The sequence below is a fragment of the Carassius auratus genome, chromosome 1, assembly GCF_003368295.1.
Source record: "Carassius auratus strain Wakin chromosome 1, ASM336829v1, whole genome shotgun sequence".
NCBI lineage: Eukaryota > Metazoa > Chordata > Actinopteri > Cypriniformes > Cyprinidae > Carassius > Carassius auratus.
The window spans coordinates 31,007,269-31,027,924 of NC_039243.1; the positions used below are offsets into that span (position 1 = coordinate 31,007,269).

Sequence of the window (20,656 nt, forward strand, 5' to 3'; positions counted from 1 at the left end):
AGCTCATTGGCTGCTGATGGGAAAAGAAACCAGTAAGCTGCACCATCTAGAGTTTCATGACAGAACTTTGTATTACAATGCACTGTCGGAAAAATTAACTAGCTAGTGACGACTGTTTTCTGATACAATAGTAACTTTATTGTATTGTCATTTGAACCACATTGATTAAAAAATAACTGCCGTAGATAACATATGCAAATGCATGCTTCAAAAAATAGTCATTAGCATGACAAGCTAAATTGAGACCAGAAGTTCACCTGTCATACTAAAATGAAAAACAGGATGAGAGTTGTAGTTTCAACCATACAACTTTACGATGTTGTTTGCGAATGTTTGTTGGAACTTTGGTTTTGGGAAACACAGAATCGTAGAGCTATGATGCTATCGATGAACTTGCATCCACAGTTCTATGGTCAATATTGGGATTGTTGATGTTTTATGCGGGATTTATGGGTCCACCTTTTTGTATTTCTTATAATGTTACGTTTCTACCACAGTCAGGCTGACTCCGCCTCCCCTGAGGTGTCAATCATAACTCGTAAGGACAACCCTTTCCTGAATCCTGAAAAAGACAGAGGAAAAGAGAGGGATGAGGAAGATAAGAAAGAGGTAGAGGGGAGGATAGTTGTCCCAAACCCACACAAAGATGATCTAGCAAGAAGGCGGACTGGGGGAGGGCCACGCCCTCCCAAAGATGCTCATCAGTCATTGGTCCAGACTTCCATCACTCAGTCAGACCTGGAGACATGGCAGAGACTCAAGATTAATACAGATAGCAGGTGCCTCGAAGCAAACACACACTTTGCTCACACTTCTGCTCTGTATACACACATTTGAGCACAGTATCAAAAATGAACACTTATTGAGCACAGAATAATTTTACAGATTTACTGGTCCTTTGGCTGGTAACTTTATCAGGAGCCGTATTATTCATTGAATTTATTGAATTTTAAAGACTGATCCTGGAAGTAACTGAAAATCTGGAAGAAAACAATAACTAAATAATCCAATTGTTATAGGGACATTTTTGTTTTTAAAAATGCTAAATACATCTTTTAGGTTGGTAAAACATATTTCTAATATGATTTTTTTTTTTTAATCTTTGAATTCTATTTAAATAATTAAATATTTAGAAACACTTGCTAATTGCATGTGTGGCAGAAAGGTAATGCCATTCCTCCTGCTTAGCTCAGTGTATCCTTCGTACTGATCTACAGTGAGTCTGACTCCACCGGTGCTGAAGTGTCAATCATAACCCGCAAGGACAACCCCTTCCTGACCTCTGAGAAAGACAGTGAGTGTAAGCAGGAGAATGAGGAGGGAACAGACAGAGAGAAAGGGGCGAGGGTGGTGATGCCTGATGTAAAGACAGACGACCTGGCCAGAAGGCGGGGCAAAAATGGGCCTGTCCCACAGAGGGACCCCTGTCAGTCATTGGCTCAAACTACCATCAATCAGTCGGACCTGGAGAAATGGCAGAAGCTCAAGATGAATACAGAGAGCAGGTGCCTGACCTTTACCTTTGACCCTGACCTAACATGACACACACACACAGAGGTTTCACACTGAGCTTCTCTAATCAAATTTGATGTTTTATGTATTTTTAACACATAAAATATATGACACACCAGTTTCTGAAATTAAGTTAATTGTCAAAGAAAATAAACTTTTTTCTGGTATGTCCTAACCAGACATGATGTAATAAAGCAATAGGCAATAGATTTTTCCCATGTTAATTCTATCCATTAGTATGCTATATGATAGAGAAGGGGTTATAATAATTTTTTTAAATGTTATTTTATTTTTAATCTTGCTTTGCAGACTGTGTTGTCAATCTTAGAAAATGCTGTTCAAAATAAACTGTAGTTCACATGTTTGGGATCTGTCAGTGTAGACTTGCCACTGAAAAAGTAATGCATCTGGTTTAGATGCAGGTTGAGCTTAAAATATATTTAAATCCGTCAAAGCTTACAGCCAATAAGATTGGTCTGAGTGTTGCGTAATAGGGCTCTGTCTCGTTACGCTGTTGTGGTGATGTTTGTTAAAGTGGGCCTTTGTGAGTCTCTAAATTCTTTTAGCAGAAGAAGCCCCTCTCTAGCATACAGACGTCACCAAGGCAACTATTGAAAGCAAGAGATGCTCACAGAGAATGAGGGAGGAGAGCATGTGAGTGTTAGACCACAAACTAAACTGTTGTAGAAGAGCCAGGGCTGTGTGTGTCATTCCTTCAGTGTAGTAATTTCCCTTTTGTATGTTTAAAAAGGCCATGCTTGCATCAGCATCTATAGGAAATCACACAAATTCCCATCCAGATATCCATGACAATTCTCTTCATGTCATTGACTTGACAGGGTCTTTCTGTACTAGTATTTTTTCAGTTTTCATAATTTCTTTCCCTCTGCTCCTCTAATTCTTCTTTCTTTCTCTTCTTTACTTACTTGTGTCATGTATGTGTGTGCGTGTGAACAGCGATGACCCTATTGTCCCTCTGTGTCAGACGTGTCTTGAGAAAGGCTGCCACTCTGTTGCCTCCAAGACGAAGGTTGCCAAGAATGACCTGGCCAGTTGCCAAGAACGTTCCTCCGGTGAACGGAGGCGTTTTGTGACTTTTGGGGGTGTGACAGAGATGGAAAGTACTTCCTGGAAAGAGGAAGAGGATGAGGAAGGGGAAGAGGGACAGGGGGATGAGGCAGGGAAGCTTCGATATCTCCTCTCGATGGCACCTGTTGCTGTGCCCACCATAGGGCTGGGCTCCAGGCTGACAAAGAGAGCAGCTGGCAGGTAGGAGAGAAAGAAAGAAAGAAAGAAAGGCAGGAGGAGAAGGATAGATGCATAAATACATGCACATTCAAATACATCAGACCAAAATGTGCACATTTTTATTTTATTGTTTACCTGAGGGTCATTGAAAATATAGTAGTATAATATATATTGCAAAATAATATTAATTATACAGTAATATATAATACACATATATTACAACAGTCATAATATAATTTCTGATAACAATTTTTCAGCACAACCGTTTTGCTACTTTAAGACTTGTGTAAATTTTGCGTTTGAAAATGAATAAGTATCGAATATGTTATAATATAAAAAGTAAAATATATTCAAAATTTTTTTTTTAATTATATAAAAATAAATGATGAATATTTTACATAAATGATATTATTTTATAAATTATGTAAAATAAAAAAAGGTAATTATGAGATAAAGATTAAAATGAAATAAAAAAATAAATTCTAAGATATAGCATAAATTTGTATTTAAAATACAAATTTGCTTATTGTTTATTTTATTCCAACTTGATTACAATTATTTTTTGCCTGGTGCTTAAACTGTGTTCATGCCATGTTGGAAATACCCTAACTGAGATTCTAACAAAAAAAATAAAAATAAAATAAATTCACGTCCTCATATTTACAACTTATAAACTCAACTTTTGTGTGAGCGCTGACTCGTACCATATGACTTCCATGGCATTATGCAGAAACACTCAAAATGGCAATGGTTTCAGCTGTAAAATGTAGTTTAGCAGTTAATTTAGAGTTATTCAACAGTAGTCAATCAATGCAATTGCTATAATTCACTGTTGTTAATGTCTTAATGATGCAAGAATAATCTAAAAGCAAACGAAAGACGAAGTTTGATACCGCTAGCACAGAGTTGAGTAAATATGTTCCACTAAAATATGAGTTTATTAATGGTTAATTTGCATAATGACTTATTCTATTGTGGCTTTGTATATTGTTTGTTTACACACATTCATTTTGGTGTTAATAGTGTTGACATGGAAAAGCATAATTCTGAGTTTGTGACCAGCTTCAAGTAACATCCCAGTGGTCATCTAGTATTTACAGTCATTGTGAAATGGCATGAACACAGCATTAGTTTGTGTCCTATTTCGTTGTTTACTTCACAATATGACCCCTTTTAGACAAGGCTCTTTTTTTTAGAATCTCTCAGTATTCGTGTTGTGAAGTAGTCTACTGACGGACTTTTACGAACACTGCTTATTGAGGACTGGAGTTTTGTTTATCAAATGGTCTGAACTGAATGTTGGAGTTTGAATGTGTGTAGTGATCTTAGCAGTGATGCTGCATTTATAGGGCATGTTGGTTTCATCTCACTGGAGTTTATGAATCTAGAGGACAGGTGCATTAAAAGACTGTTAGCATGATGCTAACAACTGTGGCACCACTGAATGCTGCTTAAAACCTTTGTTATTTAGGAGAAGAGCAATTGGGTTTCAGGCTGTTTGCATGACCCTAGCATCTGTAGCATCCCTGAAAGATTCTAAAATTGTTCTTTTTTGCCCTGTTTAGGAGAGAACTTAGCTGTGAATGCCTGACTGTTGGTTTGTACTGAAATATCTGACTGTCTGACTGTGAAGAAACAAGAGAAAAAAAAACGATGAAATATGCGTTTGTGCTTGTGCATGAAAGTAATAAAATGTGTTTTGTAGTTTTGAGTAACTGCACTGCAGTTGCTTTGGCTCCCACTGGACTGCATCTTTTCTTGCCTGTCTCTGCATTCGCTGTCCTTCCCCCTCATTTTTTTTTGTTCTTTTTCTGTCTCTGACTCATTGTTTCTCTCTTTCCTTCCACTCCAAATACATTATGAACTAACTTGAACAGTGGAGATGCAAACCCTGAGCCTGCTCCAATCATGCCCCCTGAACCTCCGAACCCTTTCATGTTTGACCTTAAACGGCCTTTGACCTCCACCGAGCACAGGGTGCTGGAAGAGGAACTGGCTGAGAAAGTGAAGGGTGAGAGGGAGGATGATGAAGAGGATGAAGAAGAAGAGAGGCAACCGGATGTAGAAAAGGATGACATGCTAGCTCGTAGAACAGGAGCGTTTCAGAAGCCAGCTAATGGGACTTCACATAACCGATTCCTCCCGCAGCCGGGTTCAAAGAGAGACGGTGCTACAGTGGCTTCCTTAGCCCAGAAAGGAAGTATTCAGATGGGCACGAGTGGAGACAGAGACTTCCAATACCTGGAAAGAAACATTAAGACAAAGAGAACCAAGATTGGACAGAGGTGGGACAAGAAAGACTAAGTCTGTCATTTATTTTTGTTGATAATGTGTGAGTCTAACATGCTATGTGTTGTGGTGAAATAAACGAGGCACAGAGTCATTTATAGAAACCATAATGCTTGGGCCAGTAAACAACCTCCCAGTTTGCAATAGCAACCACTCAGAACACCGTAGCAATGAGCTAACAATCACTCGAAACATCTTACAGAACAGTTTATGTTTTGTTCCTAGAGAAGTGAATGTATGTGTGCATTCGTTTTTTAACCTGTTTGCATTACTTAGAGAGTATTGCACAAACTGAGTTTCTTTTGTCAGGTTCGTTATCAGCATATGCTGTTTTTGACAGAAATGAACCAGTCGACCAAGTACCAAAGACACCCGTTCCAGTTGCTGTAGTACCAGAAAAGTGCCCTGACATCGTACGTTTGTCTGCAACTAACACCAATCGCCCTGGCATTTACACAGATGATGAGGAATGTGGGGATTTTCAGAAGGATGAAATGCTTGCTCAAAGGACTGGATCTTACCAAAAGTCAAGTGCAGGACAGGATTTGAATGCCTTTTTGCCCAAACCTGTTGCTGTCAAACATAAAATCACCCCTGTCGGTGGATCACAGTCACACGTCAAGCCTAGAGAGCAAGAGACAGCCCCATCTTTGGACAGGTTAGGACCCTCTGGGAATGAAGCGCTCGCCTGTGAATGCTCTGAATGCTGCTTTCGTGGTGTCCATGCAAAGGAGAATTATTAGCATGGGCCTTTTTAGATATGGTTTTGAGCTTGTTGTGTGCAGGTTGGTTTTCAGAGTACAGAGAAGAGATGGATGTCATGTGCATCAATGATTTTTGGTGTTTATTGCCTGTTTAATAATATGTGTGACTGACTTGGAGTTTCTTCACTGAATAATTCTCCTTATTTCTAGTCTTTTGTTGATTTATAACTCTCTCTGTCTCTCTCTCTTTCTCTCTCAGTTGTAATGCATTTTTGACACCCCTAATAAATCTTTCAGCCTTTTAATTTTTGTTCACTCTGTTCTTTGCACTTGTTTTCTCTGGCGATTTGTGTTTTGTGGTCAGAGAGCAGAGCCTCAGCCTCCCTTTCACAGCCTTGCTTTGCTTTAGTAACCATGGCAACTTTCTCAGCTTCGCCCTTAGCTCTGTGGCCCCGCCCCCAAGAGATGCTGAGGACACGCCTAGGAAGTGCCCTCAGATGATGGACAGGCAGGAGGCGGGCTCTGTGGGTGTGGTGGGACATGAAAGTCTTATTAAAGATGAGCCTATTACCAAAAGCCCCTCCCCCAAACCTCACCAACCCTCACGTCGCCCCCTTTGGCAGGAAGATGATGATCTCCCCCCAATGTGAGAAAGCACTTTCAGGACCAATTTATTACTTTTGAAAGCGCTCTGACTGAAATATATTTTTGTATTTCTGCATGGAAAGAGATTGTGTCTCATGCCTGCATCATTGTTTCACTTTACTTCACTGATTGGTTTGGTGCAATGGTTATCCTTAGAGGTGCTGTAAGGGGCTTTATTATTAAAAAGTTGTCATTTGATTTTAAGAGCTGACTGAACATTACTTACAGCTCCAAGTCTATATAAAATGCTTTTGACAATCCATTTTACTGACATGCTTTCTAACATGAAGACACACACACACACACACACACACACACACACACAAAATGATGTCTGTAAAGCTAAAAAATGACATTGCACAGTAGCTAGAAACAATATCAACTCCTATCTAGTATAGTGAGGCAACCTTTTATTTTGAAGGGTAATAATTAACAACAACAAAAAAAGGTCTAAAGTAAGTGTACTATGATGTTATGTTTAACCATTTTGTTCTTTAAAGCTCAACTTTATTTATATTGTTTTTTGTTTTTTTTTAATCCATTAATGTTCTAGATTCAGAGCTACTAGTGTTTCTGAAACGGAGTAAGTTTTTTTCCTTCCTTTCTTTCTGTCTTCTTACTGTCGCTGCAGAACTGAGCAGTTGCATGTACAGCCAACACAAGCATTCAGTGGTGCCTCTATTCACATTGAAATACAACCATTTTAATTGTCGTCTAAATTCTCTCTTGTACTTTATGCATGCATATTCAAAAGCTGAGCAGTCAAAAGCCTGTAGCTACACATGCATGCAACATGTGTTTGAATCTTTCTCATGGTTTGCTGCGGTGGATGCTTTTGCTGCCTGGAGAAAATTCACACACACACACACACACACACACACAGATTTACTTACTTCCATAACCTCAATCCACTACAGCACACCCAGTTTTATTAAAGGAACAGTTAAACCAAAAATAAAATTCTGTCATAATTTGCTTGTCATGTTGTTCTAAATCTATATGACTGGATGAGGGGAAGGAATAACAATGTGCTGATCGCTCTTTTCCATGCATTTACAATTCATTCGAGTTTACAAGCTTCAAAAGGATGCAAATATGACGTGTACATATTTAACATTTTATGAAGTCATACAATAGCTTTATATGAGAAACTGACTGAAACTGAAAATCAGTTTTCATGTCAGTTTTGTGAGCTGGGTTGAAATAGATATATCAAATTTAGTCAAATTGAATGTGGTATGATAATATGGGTTTTGAACAACATGAGCAATTAAGAAATGATGTCGTCATATACTGTATGTAAATCTGCTTTTTCTTGTACATGTTCTGTTTGTATTGTTCATGGTTCTTATAACCACGTGTTGTTCTTCCACTAACAGTTCTTCCTCTTTTCATTCCTTGTTAACATCATAATAACATTTTATATTTGTTGTTTTCGTGTCTTCAGGTCAGAGGAAGGGATGTAGTGTTATTTTTGCTCTGGCTGTGATTGCACCTTTCCTTCTTCAGCTAAAAGCATTACAGCACTTGTAAAGATGTCTGCTTTTGTTTGTTACTTAAAGGAGTGTGAGCTTGATTGACATGCGTGATGAAGAGGATGAGCTGGCCTACCTTCAGCCGCACAGCCAATCACGACATGAGCACCTACACAACCAGTACAACAAACTCCGAGAGGAGGAGGACCAGTGGCAGGACGTGAGTCATACAAACCCACACAAACACATGTTTAATGAGCTCACATGCATAAGTATCTACATTTTCTGGCTTCTGTGTTTAGGACTTGGCTCGCTGGAAGAATCGGAGGCGAAGTGCATCTCAAGATTTGATCAAGAAGGAAGAAGAGAGGAAGATGATGGAGAAGCTAATGTCAACAGATGGAGGACCCGGCCATCGCCGGAAGAGCATCAAGACATACAGAGAAATCGTTGAGGAGAAGTGAGACACAAATTGAACTCTACACCCTCCAGATTTTGGAGGGGTTTAGTGAATATGAAGTGTTGGTATTTTAAAACAGCCCGCATAAGTGACTTTTTAGTAGAACCGACTTTTTTTTTTTTCGCCTGTTCATTAATTTATATATATATATATATATATATATATATATATATATATATATATATATATATATATATATATATATATATATATATATATATATATATATATATATATATACATAAAAACATCAGTGGTTTGACCAGATTAGCATGGATTAAAATTAATTTAGATTCTGAATTTTTATTTTAAATATGTCAGGGAAATACAACTGTCCAGATATCATAATGAAGAGAAAAAAAAGCCTAATTAATTACAATACTGTTTAAAAGTTACGGGTCATTAGGAGTTGTTTTTGTTTTTTGTAAAGAGGTAAATACCGTATTTTACGGACTATATGTCACACCTGAGTATAAATCACATCAGTCCAAAAATACGTCATGATGAGGAAAAAAACATATATAAGTAGCACTGGACTATAAGTCGCATTTATTTAGAACCAAGAACCAAGAGAAAACATTACCGTCTCCAGCCGCGAGAGGGCGCTCTATGTCTTCAGTGTAGACTACAGGAGAACTGAGCAGCATAGAGCGCCCTCTCGTGGCTGTAGACGGTAATGTTTTCTCTCGGTTCATGTCAAATTAATTTTGATAAATAAGTCGCAGGACCAGCCAAACTATGAAAAAAAGTGCGACTTATAGTCCAGAAAATAAGATAATTGTATTCAGCGAGGACATCAAAAATGACAGTAAAGATCATTAGAAATACATTTTGAGAAATATTTCCGAAACCTTTTTATATAAATATCATGAATATTTGTCACTTGATTTTCTATTGACTGTCTTTCAGAGAACGTAGGGAACAGGAGCTACATGAACAATACTGTAAGGCCTCCACTCCAGAAGAAAAGGCAGCTGTGCTTCAACGCTATGCTCTCCGTTTCACCATCAGTGATGCCATACTGGAGAAACTCCAGCTCCCCAAGCTGCCTTCTGCGGCTTCACCGATGCACACCTCACCTCTCCATCAGCCCGAGAAGAAGCTGACTTGCACCGCCTTAGCAGAAGCAGAGGATGTAGAGCCTGAACTAACTACCCAAACACACCACAGTGTCCATGTGGACCAGAAGACTGCAGAAAAACAGGCACAGGCACAGCCCGAAACCCCCGAGCCATCATCTGATGAGACCACAAACGCTCCAAAAGTCCTGTCAGTGCCTACACCAGTTCCTCCTGTCCCCTCAAAGCCTGTTCCCCTGATCACCCCAAAACCCTACAGCCAGCCCAAATTCAGCCAAGGCCTCCGCAAATCAATAAAGGCAAGACTATCTTACCCAGGACTATAATCTCAATTCCCAACAACTAATAATCAGCTTAAATAAATGTGTGTTCTGTTTTTATTATAGAGCGATGGGCTGATACGTGTGAACGGTGACGGGACTCTGCAAGAGAGCAGAGAGAGGGACGATAAAGATTCTGTGTCATGTCCTCAAGTCGACTTATCTTCCTCACCTCCAAATCCAGTTACTCAAAGTCAACTTAATGAGGAGCTTATTGCTTTAGAAGCCTCAGACCTCCAGCAAAGCTCACAGACGTCCGTTTCTGACCAGGAGAAAGAAGCCGCAAAGAAGGAAAAAGAGTGTTCTCTTAGTCCTGAGGAAGAGAAACGCAAAGACATCTCAACTACACCGTCGCTGTCAGAACCAGAAGGTTGAGGATTATAATATTAAATTATAGTTTGTAATATTCAGCGGTCATATAATGAGAAATAGACATAATGACATACAATGAAGGTTTACTGTAACCTTCAGAAAGCAAAACTTCATCCTGAGTACTTTTATAATTAAAGGGACAGTTCACTCCTAAATGAAAAGAGTCATAATTCACCCACCCTCTGTAAACTGTATGCATTTCTTTCTTCTGTGGAACATAAAAGAAGATATTTAGAGGAATTTCACAGTGTTTTTCTCCATACAGTGGAAGTCAATGGGCACCAATCATGTTTGGTTCCCAACATTCTTCCACAGAACAAAGACATGCATACAGGTTTGAAATGACAAAAGGTGAACTATCACTTTAAGTAGCTAAAGTAGTTTAATACATTGACAGTTGGCTGCCCACATTTCACATCAGCAACACTTATTTGATAATCATAAAATTTACTGTAAGTGCAAATACATGCAAATTACTAACTGAGCACAAAACAAAATGTGATTATATGATGTAACCCATTTATAGCAGAGGTAGCATAGACTGAATGATTTTTAAATTAAATGATAGTTTCCTATTTGATTAGGAAAGCAGCCAGGGCCTGACACAGTGATGAAGCTCAACTGTGTGGTCACAACAACCATAGTGACAGAACTCACTCAGACACAGACCGTCCCAGCAAATGACACGTCCAGCACAGAGCAGGTGGGCCTTCATGTCTCTCTTTTCACTTTTTAATAAAACACATAACCTTGCACAATAATTAAAGCATCGCAAAAGAAATTAGAGGTTTGCAAACAAAAATGAAAGCATTGAGAAAAAAATAAATGTGCTTTTTGCAAACGGAAATAAATAATTGCAAAAGAGTATGAAGGTCTACATACAGAATTATTTATTTTTATTTTTCATTTGTTTTGGAGTTGGCCTTCTTCGACCCGTTTTTGGTTTGTTAGAGATCATATCACATCCAGGTTTTCACATGCAATTTTTAAAAAATCTGAAAGTAGTTGTTTTTTACGATTTACGACATTTCATTCCATAAGGAATGATTGTTTGATTATTATTTGATTAATTTGTTACTCTTCCTGGCAAAGTTTAGTATACATAAATGCAAGTATAGCGATTATAAACCATTAAGTGTATTAAAGTACGTCAATATTTCCATGTTTTTTTTCTTTTTTTACATTTATTTATTTCATTTTCAGGCAACTGATCGTTTTCTGACTATATATTATTCCTCACTTATTTGTAACAGATGATTTTTGTCAGCATTAATATCGTACCTTCAAAAAATGTAGGTGAATGTGTTGTTGTGTATTCTGTTGGAAACCTGCTTATGATGATTTTCTCTTTAGCTTGATTCAGACTGTAACTCATGTGACCTGAGCTCAGCTGCCGAGTCCACCACGGCTGAGCAGACTTCACACTCTCTCTCACTGACAGGTAATACAACTGTCACACTTTCCACATCCACATTTCTCTCATAATGCGATGACCGAATTAGTCCCTTCTCCACACTTCTCACACTTTTAAGTCCTTCATTTACTTCCTCTAAATCCTCTGTTGGTTTGCTTTTCTTTCTGGTTGACCTTTTTCTCTTGCTTTTTGTCTCTGTCATTGACTACCCCTCTTTCGTTCGGTGTGCGTGTGTGGGTCTGTTAGAGTCCTCACATTCCTCTAATAGCTCTAGGTTACGCTGGGAGTTCTTCGCTCCGACAGGTAAAACTGATAGATGAACTAATAGCACCATCTCCAACGAACGGCAGATGATCCATCTACTCATCTCTCGTCCGTTAGACTCCTCCTGTTGAGGTCCATCGTACAGTAAATGCTTGTCTGCTGAGGGCACTATGAGACAATACAGACTTTTAAAACTGTTTTTAAAGTGTGTAGAGGAGAGTGGGGTAAGCTGTGACACACTAATTTAAGTTGTCATGTTTTGTAAGCACCAAATCTACACATTAGAATGATTTCTGAAGGATCATGTGACACTGAAGACTACAGTAATGATGCTGAAAATACAGTTTTGCATCACAGGAATAAATTTACTTTTACAATATATTACAATAAAAAAATATATATATTATTTTAAATTATAATAATATTTCACAATGTTACTGATTTTACTATATTTTTTGATCAAATAAATGCATCCTTGGTGAGCAGATGGGACCTAGTCATCATCAAAGGGGACAAAATTAATGTCATCGACCCCAATTATATTATATTATATTATATTATATTATATTATATTATATTATATTATATTATATTATATTATATTATATTATATTATATTATATTATATTATAAATAATAGCCAATCTTTAGCCGAATCATTTACATAATAATACAATGACTGTTATGATATTTATAAAAAAAAAAGAATACATATTATTTGCCATGTAGAAAATGTACTTGATTTACTAGTATATAGTATATTATTACTAGTATATGCAGTAGTAGAATGACAAAAACCTTTCACAGTTTCTTAAGGAGGAGATTGATTTTGCCCACTCACATCTTACCCCACTCTCTCCTAACTAAAGATCTTTCCTTCTAAACATACGGTCATTTTGTCCTCATCAGGCATCTATAGCATATGTCAGCTCTCCATGACTATAGAATAGATTTATTTAGTCTGATCATTGTACAGTTGTTAAGATGCTCTGTGTTATATTGCTTTCTTTGTTGTTTTCCTGGCTATATTCACTGCTCTTAGAGAACGGATCCTCTTTATTTGAGACGGGGTTTGCTGCAAGTCAGAGTAATGGGTCTGGCCAAGGTGAATTTTACAGAAGAAACTAACCCCTAAGCCTAACCAATCAGAAAGACTTTTATCCACGCCTCCTACCTTTTGGCACACCCACTTCTCCAGCCTGCAGTTATCCCTTCTCACCTTCTTTTGGCTCAGCTTATACCTGCTATTCATATCCATCTCAGATGACAGAGTCACAAGTGGCCAGCTAAATACAGATGTAAACAGGGTAGGGATGCCCGAATATGACAAAAATCATAATTGTTGATTATTGCCTTAAAATTGTAAGTGCTATTATTAATTATGATTATCACAATTTCCACTGAATGATATGTTTATACCATTGTTTGAAGCAACCACATGCCATATGTTTAGATGAAAATAAACAAGATGAAAACACTCAAACTGAAAAACTTTTATTGGTTTTCTATAGTATTAAGCCTCAAATGTTGACTATACATTGTATTAGTTTCTTCTTTAAATAATATTAATAAAAAAAAGGTTTAAATAAAAATGATATAATGTGATACTAAAATTAAAACAATGGGAAAGCCCTTAAGATAACCTGTAGAAAGAAAGAAGAAAAAACAAAAACACAGTCACTCAGAATAACATGAGTGGACTCCGAACGATTCTGCTTTGAACGATGTAAACGAATTCGATTAATTGTGCAGCCTTAAAACAGGGTCCAAAATCTTTGATCGTAGCACTTGAGCCACATTCGGAGGTTATCAGAAACACATGACCACTCTGCATTTGTAGTATGAAGTCTATAAATATGATCAAAATCTGATCAATAGTGGATACAGGAGATCTATTGGAGATGCATGGGAATAATAAAAATACCGGTAAGTGTAAACAGATATTATATGATAGATGTCAGTACTGACTGAGTGTAAACAGAGATTATGTCCCTTAATTTTTCTCAATCTCTTTGTGTCATTTTAGTGTTTTATGCTCTGTGCACCAGTTTGAGCTCCTGTGGTGTTGTCGCTTTCATTAATGTAAGAGGTTTATGAGAATATGATGAGTTTCTAAAGCCACTGTTCGCTCTTCTTTCCTTCACAGAGGGGACTGACTACTCCATGGACTGTGTAAGTACTTAAGTTGTGCCAAACTCACTCGCATTCTTCATGAAAGTCTCTTTATTTCCTCTTCCTGCATCTCTTTTCAGTCTGTTTTTCTTTTGTTCGTCACTCATTGTAAGGTTTTGGTCATTTCGGCTGCTGGAGTGCTCAGGGTGGCTTTAGGGAAACAGATTGTGTTGGATGTCTTTGCCGTTGCATTGCTTCTCGCTGATGTTTCAGTGTCTCACATCAGTAGCTAATTTTTAAGACAGTGTGTTAATTATAATACAACTAGTTAAAGAGTGTTAATGTATCTCAAAACATTTAGCATTCTGTTGCATTGAGCTGCATCTAGCAGTTTCTTGTGTGTGCATCCGCTCTTCCTTCTGTTTAGAGTGCTGTTGCTGCCTTGATCACACTGCACACAATTCTGTGATAGTTTAGTGTTATGTACTATTATAATCTACTATTTATTATTTTCAATGAGCTTTTATATTTATATTTACAGTTTTAGTAATTTTTTACTAAATGTTTTTCATTATCATTTTTTATTTCTATTTAGCTTTTGTTTTTTACTTTAGATTTTTATTACTTAAGCTTAAAAAATAGAGATTTGAAACAGAAAATTGAAACGGATTTTTTTTTAATATAAATATAAATATTTCATTTAAATTTGACATCTAATATTTATATTTTATGTTATTTAAGCTTATTGATTTCAGTTAAAGAAAGTAAAAAAAAAAAAAAAAAAAAAAATCTGACTTTTAAAACATAGAAACATAAGAAAATTTTAATCAGATTTCAAGCCAGTTATGCATGTGCTTTCAATCAGGTTTGTAAACATTGGAATTAATGTGTATATGAACTGCAAAATCTATAAAGATATTATATTTTATGATATAAATATATTTGGCAAAATATATCCCCCCCCCAGAAAACATTTCTGTCAGTCTGAGGTAAGGTTTAAAGTAACCAACTGAAACAAGCCACCAAACAAATGTAGTATTGCAAAAAATCACAGAATTAGAAAAATGAGGCCTCATTTTGCCAAAAAAAAAAAAAAAACACTCCAGGTTACAAAACTGATGTTAAATTATTGATAATTTCTGTACTTTGAAGTACTTGTGCTCATACAAGTTGGACCAGTGTAGGTGCACCCTGCCTTCTTACCTTCCTTTCCTTTTTCCCGTTCTCTTTCTCTGTGTATTTTGTGTGTGTGTTTGTTTATGTGTGTGTGTGTTTGTGTATGTGTGTTTGTTTTTGTGTGGGTGTGTTTGTTTTTGTTTGTGTTTGTGTGTGTGTGCGAATCAGATTGAAACCCCAATGTTGAACCTTGCAAAAAGGGTTGACCACTGGACGTGGGATCCTAATGAAGAGCGTAGACGGCAGGAGAAGTGGCAACAGGAGCAGGAACGCCTGCTGCAGGTACAATAGCCAGCTTGGGGTTTGTGTGAGAGAAGTGCGCACCTGCTCCTCCGTAGAGACAACTTCTTCTGTTGTTGTGTTCTGGTTAGCTGTTTCCCATCTGTTCCTGTCTGCCCTTCACTTTCTCTCAAATCTATCACACTGTTTGTTGACTTGTGGGTAACTAGAACCAAACTTGTATGACTTCTTTCTTCTGTGGAATATAAATGGAGGAATTTTTGAAGAATGTGTTGATTAGTTTTGTCCATGCAGTTACAATGAAGCATTGACTCTTTCAATTTTCATAAAGGTCACAAAAGCACATGTGCATTTTATTTTTATTTTATTTTTTTTGGTTTCATACACTACCGTTTAAAAAGTAAGATTTTTTTTTAAATAAAGACATTAATACTTATTTAGCAAGGATAGATGAAATTAATCAAAAGTGACAGTAAAGACTTTACATTATTAAAAAAAAAATACATTATTTCAAATAAATGTTGTTCTGTGCTTTATATTCATCAACGAATCCTGAAAAATTTTATCATGTTCACTTTTAGTTTTTTAACATTGTTAAAATAAGAAATTATTTTTGAGCAGCAAATCCGTATATTAGAAAGATTTCTGAAAGATCATGTGACACCGAAGACTGAAGTAATGATACTGAAAATTTTGAACAAATTTTGGAAAATGGATATTTTAAGTATGTTTCATAATATTTTTCACAATAGTATATACAAAAATATCAAACTTAGCTTCTACATTTTTCTTTTTAGTAAAAAAGAGGTATGCTCCTGAAAATATCAAGTAGTGTAACCATCAATTAAAAAATATACAAGAATAATAAAGTACAAATTATTATCCAGAATGTTTCCATGAATATACACAGTGAAAAAAAAAGATAAATATCAAGAAGTCTTCTTAGAGTTCCTCCATGTGACATAAACAACGCATAGCATAAAAATAACATGATTCATATTCACTGTTATTGTGTGGGAAAATGGCAGCCAGCACATTATTCAGACTTTCTCCTTTTGTGTTCCACAGAAGAACGAAAGCTGAAACAACATAAGGTTGAATAAATGATGACAGAGGTCAAAGATTGAAGTAATCCCTCTTTTTCTGCAGGAGAAATATCAGCGAGAGCAGGAGAAGCTGAAGGAGGAGTGGGAGAGAGCGCAGAGAGAAGTGGAAGAGGAGGAGAGGAGACACCATGAAGAGGTGCGTCTTCCAGTTGTTTCACATGACATTGGTCCTTAATAAACACTAATTAGTTCTTCATTTATAGGAAAGACAGATACTGGAGGAAACCGTGACCCCACTGACCCCTCACACATCAGGTTTATCATCCAATATGGTGACAGAAGCTCCGCCCCCCACCCAGCCCTCGGCCCCATGTGACACCATTGTCCTCTCCTTGGCTGACTGGGAAAGGAAACAGGAAGTGCTGGAGAAGCAGGCGGACCAGAGTAACAGACACAGGTGGAAATAATATTCCTTTTCCAGCAGAATGGTTCTGATTCTGGTGAACCTTCCTGTGGCTCAGTGGTAGAGCATTGTTTTAGCACCGAAAAAGGTTGAGGGTTCGATTCCCAGGGAACACACATAGTGGTAAAATAATGTATAGCCTGAATACACTATAAGTCTCTTTTAGCGTCTGCTAAATGCATAAATGTAAATGTATATATGGTTTATTGCCATAATAACACAGAACCTACAAAAAAAATCTAATTTTAACATCCACCTTAATTTTATTTAGAGTCTTTGGGCTATAAAAAGCTGACTTTGTCATAGGAAACCTGTCAAAGGAAAAAGTGTAACAGAAAAATAAAGATTCAAGCGTTGACTTTTCTGAAAGGATGTTTCAGTGTTAATTTAACCTTTAATTTTTAGCCCTGATCAAGTAAACACAGCAGCTCAGCAGAACGGTCAGAGAACCGAGCCTCAGGAGAGCCAAACAGCTACACCACAACTGCAGTTTATACAGGGTAAGACACACACACTTCATCTGGACCATGGAGCTCTTAAACAATGTCAAGGAAAGCCACACGTACAACATCAACAAAAACTAACTCTATTTGTGCCTTGAATTCACAAGTGTATATAACATTAATCTTATTTCCAGAAATGTTTTCAAACATAATTTTCAAGGTGAATTATAATATTTTATAATATTTTTTATTAATATTGTTATTATTAATTAATATAATATTAATTAAATATTATGACTTTGATTTGGAGGATGAGAGGTTTTAGAAATAACCAGTCTTCTACCAACATTTTAGATATTTTTAAAGCTAATATTTAAAATATGACATTTAATAATTATTAGATTTATATTTGGTTATAATAAGAATTCATGATATTCTAAATAATCATAACAATAGTTATTTAGTTATTTATATTTAATTTTATTATTTGTTAAATTAATTTTGTATTTATGAGTCATGTATTTTAAAAGTTTTTTTTTAGCTTTCATAAAAAATATATATATATCGTTTCAAAACAAAAATGAATGACATTAATATTGCACAGATAAACATCTAAAAGGATCCTTTTCACAAATTCTTCCTGTTGTTTACGCCATGCTTGACCTTGATTTGGAGGGAAAATGGCTTTTACAAACTTCTTATACAAATATTTTAGAAAACTTAAAACAATAATTTAAAAAAACTTTTAAATTTAAAATAACCATAGTAAACCTTAAAAAAGCAAATGCAAGAACATGTATTTTAATGCTTTACTCATCTGCCACAATAATGTTTGCATATATAGAAAACACACTGGATACTCAATTAAAACGATGAATTAGCAGACATGATTTCTATGTGTGTTATTACAGATGGCTCTTGGAGCCATAAGACTAAAGAAAGGCAAGAGGATTTGAAGAAAACTGCTTCACTGGATCGTAAACAGAGTCCACCCCAGAGCCAGACCACAAAGATGAGGAGGTACGTGGATGTGTCTGTGGGATTGCATGCTGGCTTGAATACACACATGCGTGCCAAAATGCTGCTTGGCTTTGCTATGGCTGGAGGATGTTTTAAAGATCAGATCAGTATGAGGTTTATTTTTTTTTCTGGCACATGGAACATTTCTGAATACGACTTGCTTTCACAGTTGTGTGTCTCTGTGCTTGTGTGTATGTGTGTGCGGCTGCTGGCAGGACTGGGTCGTGTGAAAATGTTTTAGGGACACACCCATCAAAATCACCCACACCTTCACAAGACACACCACCTCCATCACCCAGCAGGTATGAGCCTTCGCTCCAACACATACTCAATCACATGGAGACATGTGTGTGTGTGTGTGTGTGTGTGGGAGCATTTCAGTAAATAGGCTTTGAAAGCATTTGTGTGCTTCACTCAGACACAGTGACTGGTGGTGTCATGCTGTCGAACTGACCTAGAAGATTTATTGCATCTACTTTAAATGCAAAAGTATCAGCTTAAAGGAATAGTTCACCCAAATATGAAAATGAGCTGAAAATGTACTCACCCTCAGACTATCCAAGATATAGATGAGTTTGTTTCTTCATCAGAACAGATTTGGAAAAATGTAGCATTACATAACTTGCTCAGCAATGGATGCTCTGCAGTGAATGGGTGCCGTCAGAATGAGAGTCCAAACAGCTGATAATAACATCACAATAATCCACAAGCTATCCACACCAGTCCGTCAGTAAACATCTTGTGAAGTTTTTATCAGCTGTTTGGACTCTCACTCTGACGGCACCCATTTACTGCAGACTGCAGAGCATCCATTGGTGAGCAAGTGATGTAACGCTACATTCTCCAAATCGGTTCTGATGAGAAACAAACTCATCTACCATTTTGGATGGCTCTAGAGTGGGTGAATTTTGCATTTTCAAATTTACATTTTTGGATGAACTGTTCCTTTAATGTATTCATTTGAAAATGGCAAAACAGTTGTGCCACCATAATTAGAAGCCATAATCATTGCTTTTATTTCAGGAGTTACATAATCATGCTAAATGCTCCCACAGTCTCGTTTATTTATATTGCGTGCATGTATTAAAATTTTTGCATTTGTTACCACTTTAAGGTCTAGTTTAAAGACACGTGTAATTAAAAATAAAACATATGTAAAAAAATATATAATAATGTTGGTCTCAGACTTAAAGAACGCATTTTGACCTATTTTATACAATATTATCTTATTGTTGCTCTTCCAAGACTTGACAAGACAAAGAAGGCTAACTGTTATAGTTTCATTAGACATGAATATATGTCTTTGTATGGCGCCCTCTGCAGGTCAGTCAGTGGAAAGAAGCTTTGCTCCAGTTGTGCACATCCGTTGGGTAAAGGAGCAGCCATGATCATTGAAAGCTTGGGGGTTGTACTTCCATATTCAGTGTTTTAAGGTAATGCTCATTTGTGTTCCTCCTCTTATGTGGTAATATCTACCTCCTCTTATATGAATATCTGATGTGTTCTAGTGTGGCATATGTAAAGGGTTACTGGGCGACTCAAGTGCTGGAACTGATGTCAGAATTCGAAATGGACTTCTTAATTGTCAAGAATGCTACATAAAATCAAGGGGTGAGTCTTAATGTGTTTTAATTGTATCTTAAACATGATCCTAAATGTGCAGGTTATTATAATTCCCCCCTTTTATTTATTGGGGTTTGTAAGATGAACAGAAAAAAAAAACCTGTGTTTAAAATCTGTGTTCTTCATGACATTAGGTTCTAATTATTTAACAACTTTCTTTGGCTATATGCCCTGTTGACTCTAGAAAATAAACTATTTAAATACTTCACTAGTTTAATAAATTAATATAAAAAATTGAAATTTCTATCAATTTCTACACATTTCAAGTTATGTACTGTGTTTCGAAACATCTTGCTTTTATAGCCAGCATTTTATTGATCTTAAATTCACACAAGTAAATATTACAATTTATTTATAATTACAATTTAATAATATTGATATATGCACTTTGTACATAATTTGACAAAATTACAGTTTCATTAGAAGAGAAAACAATAGAAAATAGTGCATTCGAGGGATATTTGCATTGATATTTCTTATCATAATTCATATCAAGCTCTTCATCGACACTGTTACATTGGTGGTCCACTGTTTGTTATTTATTTAGCAGTAAAAAACAATATACAATTTTAGGAGTAATAAAATATTTTAGTAAAGTCAAAATTTATCATAATTTTTTACAAATGTGATGATATGATTTTCTGGTACCCTTTCTGGTAACTATTTTCAACACAGTTTTAATGTGCTCCTTCCTTGCAGCTGCTGGCCAGCCAACAACTTGTGATGCCTCTGCACATCTCACAACTGAAAT

At 36.4% G+C, this 20,656-nt stretch overlaps 1 protein-coding gene across 1 annotated transcript in view; it reads left to right on the top strand.

Annotated features, from left to right (window-relative positions):
• LOC113107329 (mediator of DNA damage checkpoint protein 1-like) overlaps positions 1-20,656 on the top strand; it is a 198,893-nt gene that overhangs the window by 21,820 nt on the left and 156,417 nt on the right. Inside the window, exons 11-30 of the mRNA XM_026269756.1 lie at positions 498-779; positions 1,218-1,505; positions 2,470-2,781; positions 4,638-5,045; positions 5,390-5,707; positions 6,184-6,399; positions 6,952-6,981; positions 7,961-8,093; positions 8,176-8,333; positions 9,243-9,711; positions 9,799-10,102; positions 10,689-10,807; positions 11,458-11,545; positions 11,765-11,821; positions 13,929-13,954; positions 15,239-15,352; positions 16,460-16,552; positions 16,620-16,813; positions 17,225-17,319; positions 18,174-18,282. Coding sequence (XP_026125541.1) covers positions 498-779; positions 1,218-1,505; positions 2,470-2,781; positions 4,638-5,045; positions 5,390-5,707; positions 6,184-6,399; positions 6,952-6,981; positions 7,961-8,093; positions 8,176-8,333; positions 9,243-9,711; positions 9,799-10,102; positions 10,689-10,807; positions 11,458-11,545; positions 11,765-11,821; positions 13,929-13,954; positions 15,239-15,352; positions 16,460-16,552; positions 16,620-16,813; positions 17,225-17,319; positions 18,174-18,282 — 3,813 coding nt within the window. The remainder of the gene's footprint in view (positions 1-497; positions 780-1,217; positions 1,506-2,469; positions 2,782-4,637; positions 5,046-5,389; positions 5,708-6,183; positions 6,400-6,951; positions 6,982-7,960; positions 8,094-8,175; positions 8,334-9,242; positions 9,712-9,798; positions 10,103-10,688; positions 10,808-11,457; positions 11,546-11,764; positions 11,822-13,928; positions 13,955-15,238; positions 15,353-16,459; positions 16,553-16,619; positions 16,814-17,224; positions 17,320-18,173; positions 18,283-20,656) is intronic.